Consider the following 17311-nt stretch of genomic DNA (forward strand, 5'->3'; position numbering starts at 1 on the left):
AGCCTTGGAGTTAGAAAAAGTTGAGTTCAATTCTGTCCTTGATGCTGATCAGGGCTGTGTGCTCCTGAATTTCTCAGTGCAACTCTCTTAAGATCCCAAATTACAGCTGAGTTGCTAACTTATATTAATGGAAGAAGTTTGAATCTGGGACAGCCCTTACAGAGCACGGTCACAAGCATGTATCTGTGTGTGTGTGTGGATATCTTCTCTTAGAGTATATGTGTGTATATACACACACACACACATATATATATGTATGTATATATATAATATATATATAGAGAGAGAGAATATATATAATATACACTCTATACTCTCTCTCTATATATATACTCTCTCTATATATAGAGTATATATATACTCTAAGAGAAGAGATCCACACACACACATATGTGTGTGTGTATGTGTGTGTATGTGTATAAGTGTGTAGGTATATGTATGTGTATATGTGTGTGTATATGCATATATATAGATGTTTATAGATATGTATATAGATATATGCAGAATATACATGTATGCATTTTCTGTAGAAGATTGTGTATATATGCAGATTTGTGTATATAGTATTTATACATGTGCACATATGTATATATTTTGTTGTTTAGCTATTTTCAGTCATGTCCAACTCTTCATGACCCCATTTGGGGTTTTCTTGGCAAAGATACTGGAGTGATTTACCATTTCCTTCTCTAGCTCATTTTACAGATAAAGAAACTGAGGCAAACAGGGTTAAGTGACTTGCCCAGGGCCACACAGCTAGTAAGTAACTGAGGCCAAATTTGTACTCAAGAGGATGAGTCTTCCTGATTCCACGCCCAGTACTCTATCCATTGTGCCACCTAGCTGCCCCCTATGTATATATAGGCATATGTTTATATGTCTGTATAGACCTGTATACAATTATCTATTTTGTTTTCATTTTTCAAACCTGTATAAATAAAAATATAAATAACTTGCAGCTGTTGAAAGATTTGGCTTACCCCCCTTTTTCCTATATTATCATTTATGATGCTAAATTTAACCATCACATGATTTATAGATTTTTTTAGAATCTGGAAATAAAAATATCCCTTAAATATTTAAGCAAAAGTTCAAAACAGTGAAACTTCCCAATATACTCTTTTGTCACTTCATCTTCTTTGGTTTTAACTCATGCTTTTTGGGATTGTTCAAGCTCAAACCTATGAATGGAAATAGTTTTAAACAAATATTGAGTCTAGTATATAAATACACACACATCCCCACAGGCATCTAGTCAGTATTTAATACATATTTCACGTGGTACCCATTGTACTCACACAGCTTAGCTGATTCGGGGCCAGCCTACAAGTCATGAAGACCTGGGGTCAATTTCTTTTCCTGACACTTTCTGACTTTGACCTTTTGCAAGCCATCTTAGGCAACTAAGAACCTCTCTACACCAACACCAACACAGGTGTGAGGAGTGTGTGTGTGTGTGTGTGTGTGTGTGTGCATGTGTATTATTGCATGTGTATTATTAGTGACAAATGCAAATACATGTACACAATGATATTCTTTTCCTCTCTTTCTGTGTGTATATATATATATATACACACATGCATTTATAGATATATAAAATATATAAGCATATATACACATATATACACATATATACATATATAATGTATGCAGAAATACACAAATGATACATAAACATGCAAAGTGTATGTATATATATATATCTGTTTATAGGTGTATGTATACTCATACATACATGTGTGTGTGTGCATGTGTATTATTGCATGTGTATTATTAGTGACAAATGCAAATACATGTAGACAATGATATTCTTTTCCTCTCTTTCTGTGTGTATATATATATACACACATGCATTTATAGATATATAAAATATATAAGCATATATACACATATATACATATATAATGTATGCAGAAATACACAAATGATACATAAACATGCAAAGTATATATATACATATCTGTTTATAGGTGTATGTATACTCATATATACGTGTGTGTGTGTGTGTGTGTGTGTATTGGAATAGTCCTATAGGCATGGCACTATTTAGGCTTGTAGCTTTACAGAATAGATAAGGGAACTGACATCAATTACTAAGCTTTGTGTTGCATGATGTTTTTTTTTTTTTTTTAAATCAAGGACAGAGGGCCGTCATTTGGCTTAGGTGGCATAACACACTTCCGAATCAAAGCCTAAGTCTTGTTCCTCTCGCTCGTTGGCGGTGTCCCATGACACCATATCAAAGTGAACATTTCTTAGCTTGATTAGAAATTCAGCGAGAATGGCAGCTGCGAGTGTCTTGCATTGTTTCTCTGGAATCCATATGGCAGAAATCACATAGCACAATTTCCCCTAAAAGGACAATTCCTATAAGCAGGTTCTGCTCCAAATGACTCTGCTTTTCTTTGCCTCCACAGATTTTCGCCCGCCATATTTTTCTATCTGATTAGCATTGTGCCATCCTTATGGCTCCTGGAACTGCATCATGAGACCCAGGTAATTTCTTTAGGTAATTAAGATAGTAAATAGAAATGCAGCCTTTGCTAGTCAAGCCTTTCAGGCACAACCTAATCAGATTGCCTGGAGAAATAGACTTGTCTTGGACACTCTGGTCGTAATGATTGGTAATAACTCAACGGTAGTCATTTGATAACTCAATGACAGTCAATGAAAGCAAGTCATTCCATTCAAAATCTCAGCCCAGGAGAATATCACATTCCTTTTCTGAGAACATATTTATAATCCCTCCAATTCTCTGTATCTTTTAGTGGAAAGAATACTGACTCTGGAGTCAGAGAAGCTGGGTTCAAATCTCACCTCTGAAGCTTAGTACCTGTGTGACCTTGGGCAGATTTCTTAACATCCTTACGCCCCAGTTCTCTCATGTATAAAATAAGGAGATTGGGTTAGAAAAGGATGCCAAGGTCCCTTTCAGCTCTCCACCAAAGAGCATATATCTTCTGGATATCGTGGAATTAGCAACATTCTTCCTAAAATGCTGTTTCCCAAACTGCATATGATATTCCAAATATGACTGAATGAAGGCAGAACAAAACAGAAGAGCAAGCAGCCTTATTCTGGATGCCAGACTCAAGGAAGTAAACACACACACATACATACATATACACACATTTGTCAAATAATAATTTGATTAACAGAAATAATTCTAATTTTCTATCACTAAGTCTTGTGCCAAAAGTAGGAAAGTGAGGAAAAATAATAATAACTAGCATTTACATAACGCTTTTAAGTTTGCAAAATATGTTCCGTGTATTATTTCATTTTCTTCTACTATTAATGGAAGTGCTATTATAAGTACTAGTGCTATTAGAATTATCTCATTTTTACAAATGAGTCTGTAACTGAGTCTGAGAGAGGTTAAAAGTCTTGCCTAGAGACACATAGCTAGTGAGTATTTAAGACAGAATTTGAACTCAGGTCTTAGTGATAAGGACCTAGCCCCATACTATCCTGGCAGAATGAGGTTGCATTGTAAGATGCAGTCACTCTCAGGTATTTTTGCTTAATTGTGGCTTTTGTACTAAAGGGGGGGGGGCCCAATTGGGAGAAGAAAGTTGTTTTTCTCCCAGAAATGATGAGGAATCAATGAAACATACTATATAATATAAGAAAGGTAAAATCTTAGGATGGTGATGAATAAATCTATTTTAGAGGTCAAAATATTGTGCATTGAAATCCTGATTTATCATCAGTTTGAAACTGAATTCTATGAATTTTGTTAAAAATGGAGAGGGAAGATAGATTGGGTAACATGCTAATGCCCCACATCTGGCTATCGAAGTCTATCAATACAAAACTATGTATTTGGGATAGAATAAAAGGGGAGAAATGAAATGATTAGGCCTTGTCGTTGATACAGATTTAAAAATCTTACCAAGTTTTCCATTTCTAAATTAGCCCATTCCAGGACCCAGGAATCAAGCAATTGAAGTGAGTGAAGGACTTTGGCGGGGGTTCGCCAACCCCCCGGCAGGGAGACTGCTTGGTCGGGTCCGAGGGTCAGTGTTTCTGGACATGATTCCCTAGTCTACGACTAGCGTCCAGAATTGGTTGCAACAGCTGCACTATCCTTCAGAGGGATGGGGGTTCTCATGCATAATTCTTAATTATTCCTGACATGTCACCTATTAAAACCCGAGGTTCTGTGGAGGAAAGAAATAACTAGGGTCTTTACTGCCTTTCTTTGTCGGTCCTCAGAAGGAACTCAGTAGGGAAAAGGAATAAAAAACAGCCAAATAACTAAGGAGTCTGTACTTTGAGCAACTTTGGGATGAGGGTTGTTTTCAATTTAATTCTGCCTGAAATTCCAAGATCTCTAAACGTGTGAATGCATGCATGGATGTGTATATGTCACATATAGGTTAGCTTTGCAAAGGAATTTTGAAATTCCTCAAACTCACAAAAGCTGTTGTTTCTTCTTCTTTCTTTCTTTCTTTTTTTTCACCAGCTTGTAAAATTTGCATTGGCTGCAACACTGCTCTTGGGCGGCCCCCTGCTCTTAATCTCCAGCCCACTCCTCTCTCTTCTTTCTGCTCCCTCCATCCTGAGCATCTGCCTAGATGAAACACACACACACACACACACACACACACACACACACGAACAAGTTCTCTCACAAATACAAATTCCTGTGAAAATGGAAACCCAAATATGATTTCACTGCACTTCTGGTAGAGTAAATTTTGGCCTCCAACCAAATGACGGATGGGCTGCAAGTTTTTCAGGCAGGAGAAAAATGAACAACACATTGGATTGAGTATTTAAATGAAAAAAAACCCTTCCCCTTTTTATTTTTTAAGAAAAAGAATTTTCTTAATAAGAAATGTCATTGGACATGAGACCATCACATTTAACCTGTCCGGTTTGCCATAAGGCTGCCTTAACCTGACGAACATTCTAATGGGCATTTCAAGTGAGATCAGACACAATAATTGGCTGGAATTTAGTTCAATTGGATTGGAATTTAATTTCATTCAATTCAATTCAACAAGCATTATGAAGCACTCAAGATATTCTAGACACTATACTGGGCTCTAGAGATAGTAAGAAAATAGAAAAACTATTTCTCCCTTCAAGGAGTTTACTTTCTAATAGTGGTTTCAGGGGTGGTGGGAAGTGTAATTGCGTATATAGCCAGAGAAATATAAAATGCCATCTGGACTTGTGTTTTCATTGGCATAACCGTAGGTAACTCCCAGTGGTGCTGATAACTGTTTTACAATCAGCTTTCTGGGGAGAAAAAAAAAATCTGCAGAACACACTTTTACGTCTAATCTGCTTCATTAACATCCTCTCCGTGACTTTCTCAAGTCTAGAAAATCAACAAAACAATAACTCAAGCTCTGATTTATTAGCACTTGTTAATTTCTGAAAAATAAATGCTCATAATGAAAATTTAACAATGGACTTTGTGGGCTGGTATGAACTGGCTCCGGATATGCCTGGCACTCTGCCTTAAGGAAACTCCAACTATTGATCTTAGTCAGCATTTTCTCAGCTACTTCTGTTCTCAGAGATCTGCCTAGAGAACTGAGAGGTTAGTTGAGTTGTCCGGGGCACGTAGCCAGGGCTCGTCGGATCTCTCCCCATTACACCATCAGCTGCTTCTCAAGGTAGATATAAGGAGAATACAAATACATTATTAATGGAAGATTGAAGGGTAGGGAATGGAAGGAGGTAAGGAGCGCTGGAGCAATTAGGAAAGGCCTGAAAAGGGAGCTCTTGAGCTAAGCCTTGAAGGGAGCAGGGCAATGTTTGATTTACATTTTGTGGAGCTGTTCTCATGCAGGGAAATGGATCGATTCTTCCACACTGCCATGCATCTGTGATCTCATTAGGGTAGATACTCCCTCCAGTGGTTCAAATTGAAAGCCATCCAGATATTCTCATCTCCAATTCCTCTTGTCCATAATCTTCCATATACTGGCCACAGACAATCCATACAACACGGAGACCTCCTGCTTCTCAGGATTGAAAATCACAGTCTCAAAAATCACAGTCTCTTTGATCTAAAGCTAACTTAAAAAAAGGACTGTACGAAAAATGAAGCTCAGAAGTCACACATAAGGATTGGGGTACAGGGGTGGGGAACCTGTGACCTTGAGATCACATGTGGCCCTCTAGGTCCTCAAGTTTGGCCCTTTGACTGAATCCAAACTTTATAGAACAAATTCTTTTCATAAAAGGGTTTGTTCTGTAAAACTTGGACTCAGTCAAAAGGCCACACCTCGGGGGCAGCTAAGTGGCACAGTGGATAGAGAACCGGCCCTGGATTCAGGAGGACTTGAGTTCAAATCCGGCCTCAGACATATAACACTTACTAGCTGTGTGACCCTGGACAAGTCACTTACCCCCATTGTCTAGTCAAAAAAAAAAAAAGCAGCACCTGGGACCTAGAAGGTCGCATATAGCCTCGAGGCTGCAGGTTCCCCACCCCTGGTAGGATTACTAACCCTAATATAATCAAATGCCCCTAAGTCTCACCCTGACCAGTTTCCATTTTTAGCAGAGTCATGCTCTATCTGGACTCAGGTATACTGATTCCAAATCTGCTACTCTTTCCAATGAACAATGGAAAACAGGATTCCATGGGTGAGGACCCAGGCTGTTTGCTATTCCTGATTTTGCTACACTCTCACTACTTCCCCTAGACTTTTCTGTTTATTCATTTATGTTTTCTGGTTTTACTTATGGAGAGAAGATCAGTATTGCTATGGGTCATTCCCTTCAATAACATAACAGCTCATTAGTTGTTGAATACAGAGCACACATTTAGAGTACCTGTGCTTAAATTAATATTGATAGATGACTTACTTACCACTTGGAAGGGCTGCACGTGTTACTCTCTATTCATGGTTTGAAGGCCATTCGTGTTGTGTGTTGCTGTGACCCAAGCATGGTACAGAAGGAAGGTTCCTGAATTTGGTGTGAGAGGACCCAGGTTCTAATACTGGCTCTGCTATTTGCTTCTTGTGTGACCTCGGGTGATCAAGTTAATTTTTGCAGGCCTCATACTGCAAAATGAGACAGTTGGAATAGATGACTTCTGAAGTCCCATCCATACCTAATTCTATAACTTTAGGACCCTGAGGCCCACTAGTGGTGAGTCGTTCCCTGCTTAGCTCAGCTGGTCCTTGGAGAGTGGCCAGTCTCTCACCAGGGACTTCATGTGTGTCTATAGTTTTTCTAGGCCTGTGATTTTATTAGTTTGGAAAATTCTCTAATGAGAAAACTTCCTCAAACAGTGCAGACCAACACTCTCCCTGCTGTTCTTGGAGAGTTTGGGACTTGCCCAAAATCACAAAGCTTCCATGGAGTTATTTTATGCAAAATGTTCTTGTCTTTCTAATGTTTTTCCTGCCCCTCTTCAGTGACCATGAAAGGTTTTTTCTCATCTAAAACTTGTAATCTGTCTTTCTCTAATGTACTTATGTCTACAAACAATATCTTATACTGGTTTTTGGATTCAGTGGCCTGAGGTGGGATACTGACGAAAACATGGTGGTCAACAGGAAAGTAGCCTTACAATCCAGGAACTTTGTGGAGAAACTCAGGATTTCATAGAACCATCAGATTCAAACTTCTAGTGCAAAACCTGACTTAGGCAAATGAATTAGGAGGTTATTGCAATAATCTAGGGGAGGGGTGTCAAGGGCCTGAACTATGTTGAGGAGTTACATGAGAGATGTTGGGGTGATGTTTGCTTAATATTTGAGTTTATATATGTACATGTTTTATTATATCATATATGTATATACACATATAAGTATACATACACACACACATATATATTTTAGCATTGCAGTAACCAGGCTGAAGGAATGTCTCCAAATATTGGTAGCAAAGGGGATTTCAATCAAACTCGGCTGATGAAAAGCGCAAACACCGGCACTGAGACTCTCCTTGAGACGGTAAGGGATTTTTCTCTTTCTTCTATTAAAAGATCTAGTGTGAAGTGGTAGGTTATCTTTATATGCCAATACTCAAATGGATTTCTTATTGAATTAAATAATCAAAAACTATTTGTTAAGCATCAGTTTTGTGCTAGGTACTGTAACGGCTGATGGAGATACAAGTATAAAGGATGAAGTAATTCCTGCTCTCAGTGAGCTTATACTCTATTGAGGGAGCCAACAAGGACATGGAGAAACATATACAATATAAATATAAAGTTAATATACAAAGCAGTTTAATACGAGGGAGTCAGAGGGTGAGCACTAGCCATTTAATAAATGAGAAAAGGCTTCATGTAGAAGATGGAGCCCATCCTGCTTCTTAAAAGAAGAGAACATTTCTCCAAGGCAGAGGTAAGGAAGGAGTGCATTCCAGGCATGTGGGTGCTGATGAGAAGATGGGAGATGAAGGTCATGTACAAGGAACATAGAAAAAAACAAAAAAAAAAAAGAAAAAAAGAAAGAACATAGAGAAGGACAATTTGCAGATCACAGAGAGCAGGAGGAAAAGGTGGTATAGGGCATTAAAAGCTGAACAGTTGATTCTAGAGGCAAGAAGTTGGGGGAGTTGGGGAGCATGGGACTCACCTGGTCAGAGTTGCATGTAAAGAATATTACCTGGTAGCAATGCATAAGATGGACTGGAGTGGGAAAAGATTTGAGGCAAGAAGACCAATTATGGGGGTTGTTAGAGTCATCTAAGTGAGAGACGATGAGGGTATATGAGTAGAGACAAAGGGTCATGCGTGAGAGATGATGTGAAATTAGAAATGGGAAGATTTTGCAACTGATTAGTTAGATAGGTGCATGCTTGCTCCAGTGATGTAGATCACGACCCATCCATGCCTGCCCATTGTAGGTGACCCTTGCCCATGTCCTTCCGTAATGTCAGTGCTGTAGTTCACCCGCTGTGCTGAACAGGGAGAATCTGCTCTATTGGGAAAATGAGTTCTATGATGGCAGAACATATAAAGTAGAAATTTACCAACGAGTTAACTAATAGTTTTATTCTCATGCTTTCATGTGACTAGTCAACAAAAATTTTCATCCATTCCTCTCGTTCTGAATCTCACCATGTCAATATATATGGAGCACCTACTGTATGCAGGTCACGTTGCTAGGTATTTGGGAAGATAGAAAGTTTAGGTGAGACACAGCTCTTGTCCTTACAGCGACCAGGGGACCACAAGTATTTCACTCCACTCGCACACTCATTAATTCTGAAATTCCTTCATCTGGTCATAATCTTATTATCCCATCTTTCTTCAGGTCTTACAACCCCTACCACTCTTCTTCACCCTCACCATGACCTCCAAACACCCCACCCTTCACTTCCTTCTCAGGCCATCACCAGTACACTGGCTAGATCTTGAACCTGGAGGTCCTCTAGGTATCTTAAACTCAATTTGTCCAAAGCAGAACAAATGATCTTTCTTCTCAAGCAACTCCCACCAACTTTCCTGTTCCTGCCAAGGGCACCCAGGCTCTCAACCTCAGGCTCGTCCTTTCTTGGACTCACTCCATATATAGAATCTGTCATTGTCTTGTTTCTACCTTACACATTTTTCATATACATCCCATCCTCTGAGCTCACGCAGACACCACCCTAAGACTGGCCCCTCACTACACACCTGGATTATTACAGTAGCCTTCTGGTTGGTTTCACTGGTTCAGGTCTCTCCCCACTCCCATCCATCCTTCACTTAGCTGCTAAAGTGATTTTTCTAAAGCACAGGTCTGACTGTGTTGCTCCCTACTCAATAAACCCCTTTGGGGCAGGTAATGCAGTGAGCTGATAGAGTGGATAGAATGCTGAGCCTGGAGTCACAAAGACTCAGCTTTCAGAGTTCAAATCTGGCCTCAGATACTTACTAGTTGTGTGACTATAGAGAAGTCATTTGCCTCAGTTTTGTCATCTATAAAATGAGCAGAGAAGGAAATGGCAAGCCACCTCAGCATCTCTGCCAAGAAGACCCCAAATGGGGTCACGAAGAGCTGAGCATGACTGAAAATGACCAAACCACAAATGCAAGTGTTACAACTGTACAAATGAGGAAACCAAGGCTCAGAAAAGTGAAGGAACATGCTGATGAACTCCATCTAGTAACTGGAGGGACTGAGTCACTAATATAAGTGGATACAGCACAAGTTACAGGGTTCTAGTACCTAGGATCAAAGCTTGACCCTGCTCATGACCACCACCACAACTATTTAAATAGCTTTTACGATGTGCTAAGCACTTTACAATTATTATCTTACTTGATAGTCACAACAATCCTGGGAAGTAAGTGCTAATATTGTCCCCATTTTACAGATGGGCAAACTCAGGCAATTAGAGGTTAAATGATTTGTCCAAGGTCACACAGCTAGTAAGTATCTTAGAACAGATTTGAATGCAGGTCTTCCTGACTTCAGACCTAGTGCTATCCACTGCCCCACCTAGCTTCCCCTTGCCATCTGTGTGACCTAGGGTAAGTTATTTCACTCTCCTGAGCCTCACCTTCAAAATGCAGGCATTGGACTAGATCAGGGCAGCTTAAGCCTGGGTCCTGGGAACTTTTTTTAGATACATATTTTAATAAGTATATTTCAATGTAATTGGCTTTTATAATCTTATGTGTTTTATTTTTCTGCGTTAAAATCATTACTGTGAGGACTCTATAGGTTTGTCTAGGACACAGAAAGATGAAGAATCCCTGGACTAGAGGATCTCAAAGGTCCCCTTTGGCTGTGGGCTTTACTGTACAACCCACAGCCTCTCACTGGGTGCTCGCTTGTCCTCTGCCACCAGAGAAACAGGAAAAGAGAGAGACCAGATCTTCGGGAATTGTGCACTGCAGAAAATGTTCCCCGGTTTTTAAAGTTCAGATTTGGTACCTATTAAACAACAAAAAAAAAATAACAATTCAATTTTCCACAGCAAATCTCACTTGGAATTTGGGCTTTTGGAGGATTTTGTTTGTATATTTATTTTGTCTGAACACCCTGTCCTGGGGGACAATGGGAAATGTGGAATGAGCTTTAAGCAGAGATTTGAATGTATGATTATGCAATTGGCTTCACAAGCACCATGATGTACCAAGCCAACTAGCAAATGAGAGATTTCAGTGACTTGTAGCTGTAATTTAGAAAAGGGGCTTTTTGTTCTTAACTGGTTTTGTTTATTTATTTTTTACTTCTGGTATCCATTAGTATCTTCTAAAATGAGAAATAGAATGACCTTATACTCTTAAATGATCACTTTTCACTGAGTGGATTGGAGTTAAAGACCACACCCCAGAGAAGAGAAATTTTTAATTCAGTTTTAGAGTGAAACAGAGGCACTTTGGGTGGATGGCATCTGTCTCCTGGGAGCTGTTTGTGACCCTCCTGTGTATGTGGTGTTTCTATTGAATAGGCCAAAGATTTTGTCAATAATTTATCGACTGTGTGTGAGAAAGTTTGGACTCTGGGACTCCACCAGACCTTCTTGTTAATGCTGATAATTGGAAGATGGCTTCTACCCATTGGTGGTGGAATCACACGGGACCAGCTCTCTCAACTTCTTCTCATGTTTGTGGGGACTGCGGCTGACATACTGGAGTTTACTAGTGAGACCCTGGAAGAACGTGATGTGAGGTAAGGAGCAGGCATTCTTCTGAAGACTTGGTGTATTCTTTGGAAGGCAGATCTTGTTTTATATCAGCCATAGGTGTAGTACTCACCAAGATTACCTGGCATTTATTTTTATATATTTAAATAACTCATGTATTTTATACATTTATGTTTATTATACATTTAAATATGTTTATTAAATATTTATATTATAATTATAATAAATTATATTTATAATGATACATCGTATACAATATATTATTATATACAATTATATTGTATATAATGCAATATATTATAATTATATTATATTATACTTATGTATATATGCATATTGTCTCCTCTTATAGACTATAAGCTTATAGAGAGCAGGAGTTATTTATGTTTCTGTCTTTATATCCTCCCCACCAAGAATACTGCCAAGCACATGATAGACACTTAATACATTCTGATTGATTGATTGATTGAAAATAGTCACAATTGAAAAAAATAGAATAAAAATTATATAGTCACAACAACTAGCATTTGTATATACATATATGTATTATTTAATAATATACAGCATTCCCACATACTTTTGATTAGAGGAAGCCCAATTTAATGAATAGAGAGCCAGCCTTAAAGCCAAGAATACCCAGGTTCAAATCCCTCTTTCCACCCATTCTGGCTGTGTGACTTTGAGGAACTCATTAAGACTCATAGTATTCTAGGCAACTCATTAAGATTGTAAGTAGCAGAGAATGTGCTGACCTGAATTGGTGGAGAGACATTCCTTACCTGAGAATTCCTTGTACTAAGGAAATTATAGGCATAGTCTCTACATAATTTTACATAATATATAAAATGTACATATGTGCAAATTTTTTATATGTTCGTGCCTTGCTATCTATATAGAGGTAGATATTTGCATATACATGTTTTATATATTGTATAAATAATTATGTAATTATACAAGCATATTTATGGAGAGAAAGAATAAGGGAAAGAGAGAGACAGAGACAGAGAGAAAGAGAGAGCGTGAGACACAGAGAGAGAGAGAGAGAGAGAGAGAGAAATTAAATCAAGCCGCCATGATGTAAATGATAACTCTAGCTCAAAGCTGGGTATCTTTCTCATTTTAGGTCAGAGTCCTGAGGTTCCACGGAGGAAGGAAGCATTTCTCTATAGTCAATCACTAAATATTCCCCAGTGTGCAGGGAGAATGGGGCAGATAAACTTTAGTTTTAATCATTTGTTTAGTAGTTTAGTAATAACATTTAGTAATAGTAAATTTTGTTTTGAGTCATTTTTGTTCAAGGTGCCCAAAGGCTTTTCGGTATAGATGCTTATAAATTAAAATGTATTGAGTTGGCAAGTGGTAGGTTTCTTTCTTTTTGTCACTAGCAAATAAACTTAGAACCCATGATCACATCTGTTTATGGAACCACTTTCTTACCATTGGGATTTAAGTCTCAGTCCTTGACTTTCCATACTTTGAGCTTGGGTTATTTTCCACAATGCTATAAAAATAAATTGGAATGAGGCTGGTTTCTAAATGCCTGCTTATTATATACTCTGCTTTTTGAAAAAAAAAATACAAACATAAAATGACCTTTATACTTTAATTTACTGTATAAACAATATCATCCCAATTATAATAAAAAGTCACTTTGGCTCACCTGCATGGGAAACATTTTTTTTTATTTATATGAATTTGTCTACAGCTCATTAAATTGATTTTTTAAAAAAGAAAGAAAAATCCTGAATCCCGGGTGATATTTTGGCCTTCATGTGTTAACTTTAGTTTTGTTGCTGTAGGCACAACCACTTCCCCCACCCCAGCTCTCATGGGGTGCCCAGTAGATCAGAGTTGGAGAAAGTTGTAAGTTGAATGGACCTGAACCATGTTCCAGTGGGACGGAGGAAAGAGCATTGGATTAAAGTTAGACAACCTGAGTTCAAATCCCAGTTCTGTTGCTTACTAGCCTTGCTCACCTTAAGAAAGTCATTTTATCTATCTAGGCCTCACTTTCCACATCTACAAAGTGGGAAGATTAGCCTAGATCTGGGATTTATCACCTGAAATCCATGAACTTTATTTTTAAAAATATTTTGATAGCTGTATTTCATATTTGTATTTGTACAACACCGAATTTTTTTAATGCTCTGTATTTCATTTTATGCATTTAAACATAGTTGGCAGGAGTCCAAAAACTATACTGGGTAGCTCAAGGGGTCAATGACACAAAACAAATGAGAACTCCAGACCTAGAATAATGTCCCTTCTGGCTCTATATCCCATGAGTCAATCTAACTCATTTAGGCCAAGAGAGCAACTTGCTTGAGGTCACATAGATCATCAGTGGCAGAAGAACCTAGATCTTCTCATTCCAAGTTCAGTATACTTTCCCCTAAACCACGAAAATGGTGTTATTCAATCATTTACTAAACATTAAAATCATCAGTTTTGCGAATAAAAAGACCACTGGAATGGTGGCCATGAGTCCTGATTTTCAGTCCTAACTCTGACGTTAACTAGCTGTGAGACCATGGATAGGTGATTTACTCTCTCTGGGCCTCAGTTTCCTCATGTATAAAATAAAGAAGTTAGGCTAGATATTACAGTTCTGCAATCAGTCAATCAGGGAACTAGCTTTAAAAACAAAACAAAACTTATTCTGTGCCAGACACTGTGATTAGTATTGGAAATACAAAAAAAAAAAATTTAAAAAGGCAAAAAACATGGTCGCTTCCCTCAAGAAACCAACATTCTAACAGGATTGCAGTGAAAGTAGACATGGCAAAACAAAGATGGCAAAGACAGAAATAAGCCAGATGAAATTTGCACACATAAGATCCATGCGGGGGGATGGCACAAGCCTGAGGAAACGGAGAGATCTCTTCTCAAGGTGGGGGAGAGAGAGAGAGAGAGAGAGAGAGAGAGAGAGAGAGAGAGAGAAGAGAGAGACAGAGAGAGAAAGGAAGAGAGAGGGAGAGAATACAGGGGGAGCTCTCAGACCTTATTATTATCAAAAATTAAAATAGAGGCTACCAAGAGAACATTGGTAATTACTGACTTGTATGCGTAATCTGCCATTTGGATGAAATTTTTTATGAGAATAATCCCAACACAGACCAAGAACAGCCTGCATGGATGTATTAAAAGTGAACAAACAGGTTTTCACAATTGAGAGTTCATCTTTATCATCACACAATTGACTAGAAGATTCTCCTGTGTTTATTTTTGGTGGACATTTTAATCTACAGAGCAAACTCTATCTTAAAGTTTTTCTTCAGCAAAGCTTCCCCTCCCCTCCAAACCTCACTCATATATTAAAGCAATGCAACATGTCTAGAAAGCTATCACAACAGATATGACTTGTTTTGACAGCCCTCTAGTTATTAGTGTCCAGCAAGGCCTCAAACAGGGAGACATTTATTTGGCGAGGGGGGTTCCCACTATCATGGAGGAATTCCACTCAATGGTCCTAGCTAAAGAGGTGTTTTTATTGATCAGAGGCTCTTCAGCTGCAATCTGTGTATTTTATTTAATATTTTGATAACTATGCTGCAATATAATTGGCTTTCCTTGTGGTCTTATGTATTTTATTTTATGCATTAAAAAATCATTCTGACAAGGCTTTAGCAGACTGCCTCATGGGTCTGTGACAAAAACAAAAACAAAAATTCAAGAACCCCTGCTATAGTTGGTGAAGTGATGTAGATGCTGTAGTTTGCAAGTGATAATTGTGCTGATTCTGTCAAACCCTGGAATACTACCAAATGAGAGCTATAATGACTCAAAAGTCAATGTTGTACCATCCACACAGGAAAAACTGAGTGGATGAAGGATGCATATTGTCCAAATAATGCTGTATAGTTAAATGGACAATCCATATAGGTCATCAATCAGAATTTTTATCTTCAATAGACTCTGTGAATAGACAGTGTGTTGAATTCAGAATTGTTCAAGAGGAGGAGAGTAGACTACATTGCATTTGGTAAAGGTCAGACTTCCATTAATGATCCCAAGCATCAACTTGAGACGAAGGCCCATTTGTTAAATAACTGTGTTTAATTGTGAAGTCTTGGAACATGTCAGTCGCTAAAGGAATGAAATCAATGATCACTCAAAGGGTAATGGACAAGTAGGCATGAGTAGGCTATAGCAGGCATTACAAACAAGGAATTATGTAGTATAGCCGGGTAATAGAAAAATCAAAGAATTGTAGTTAAAAATAAAGGAAAATGGGTTGTTCCTATGGCAAGACAGAGGGATAGCTAATGGATAGACCATGTGATGATAACAATAACAACAAGAATAGCTAATATAGGTATATATATATATATATATGTATATGTATACAAACATATCTATATCTGTATCTGTATATACTTTGTGAACCACTTTACCAATAATATCTCATTTGATCCATTGTTATCATTAAATATCAGGAGAAAAAAAGAAAAGTCTCTGACTTGTTGGCTAGACCTCCTATAGCTGATGGGATGGCAGCATGGACAAGTGTCACACAGGTTGGGTAGGAATGGATGGGTTGTGATCTCTATCATTGGAGGGAATGCCCATATCAGTGAAATAACAAATTTAATGGTGTGTTGACATATACCAAGTGATCTTTATATTTCTATAATAGATAAGTATAATAGAAAGTTATTGAATTGAATTGAAAGGGAATTGAAAGACATAGGCTGTGATATAAAATGGAGGTAACATGACAAACAAACAGATAAATGAGACAGGATCAAACCTCATAGGAACATGGACTTAGGGCTGAAATGGACCTTGGACATCATCAAACATAACCCCTTCTTTTTAAAGTTGAGAGGCAGCATGATGGATGGGGAACTAGACTTATAAATCAGGAAGACTTCTGCCCTAGATACTTACTAGCTAGATGACCTTGGACAAGTCATTTAATTTCCCTGTACCTCATATTCCCAGTCTGTAAAAAGAGAGGGTTGGCTCTAAAGCTTCTTCCAGTTCTAAATCTATGCTACTATGAAACTGAGACCCAGGAAGATGAAAGGACTTAAACCAAAGTCACTCAGGTAATATGGGGAAGAGCCAGAATATGAAGCTGAGTTTTCTAACTCCAAATTTAGTGTTCATTCCACCGTAGCTCACGTGTCCCCTGAATGAAGCACATGAAGGGATGTAAATGCCAATGACAAAATCTGGCCATGAAAACACAACTAACCTCAGCTAGGGCAGAAATATGCATATGGTGGAGATGGGGTGGATGCATGTGGGACAAGAAGGGAATTAATCATGACATTGACCAAAGTAGTGGAAGGGACATCTCAAGGGACTAATCTGAAAGGCTTCATAACATAAGAATAAAAGTCATTCTCAACTGGATTCTGTGTGGTAAAGTAAGAAGAGGATGGTACTTTGTATTATAGGATATGGGTTCAAATACTGGTTCTTGTCTTTGGGATTTGGAGCAATTCATTTCACTTTTCTGAAACTCAGTTTTCTAATAAATAAAGTGGATCTATTGATTGTATGATTTCTGAGGTCCTTTCTGGCTCTATAGGCATTAGTGTCTTTGGATCCTTAGAGAATATTCAGTCCAAACCTCTCTGCCTCAGTGATCACTGTATGGAACATCCTGTGTGCTGTCTAAAGGCTAGAGCTTAACATAATAAAGAGGTCTCCCTAACGCCCTTTACCATCTATGCATTTATATAATCACCTCATTTATCTATTATTTTCATCCTGATTTATAGCTCTTGGTATTTGC

The 17311-nt window shown here is 38.1% G+C and overlaps 1 protein-coding gene across 1 annotated transcript in view; it reads left to right on the forward strand.

The window, feature by feature from the left end:
- Positions 1-17311, forward strand: part of TMEM26 (transmembrane protein 26) — a 59372-nt gene that overhangs the window by 18080 nt on the left and 23981 nt on the right. The window contains exons 2-4 of the mRNA XM_027840663.1: positions 2418-2496; positions 7818-7931; positions 11371-11591. Of these exons, the coding sequence (XP_027696464.1) occupies positions 2418-2496; positions 7818-7931; positions 11371-11591 (414 nt within the window). The remainder of the gene's footprint in view (positions 1-2417; positions 2497-7817; positions 7932-11370; positions 11592-17311) is intronic.

The sequence above is a fragment of the Vombatus ursinus genome, unplaced genomic scaffold (genome assembly GCF_900497805.2).
Source record: "Vombatus ursinus unplaced genomic scaffold, bare-nosed wombat genome assembly UNPS02014847.1, whole genome shotgun sequence".
NCBI lineage: Eukaryota > Metazoa > Chordata > Mammalia > Diprotodontia > Vombatidae > Vombatus > Vombatus ursinus.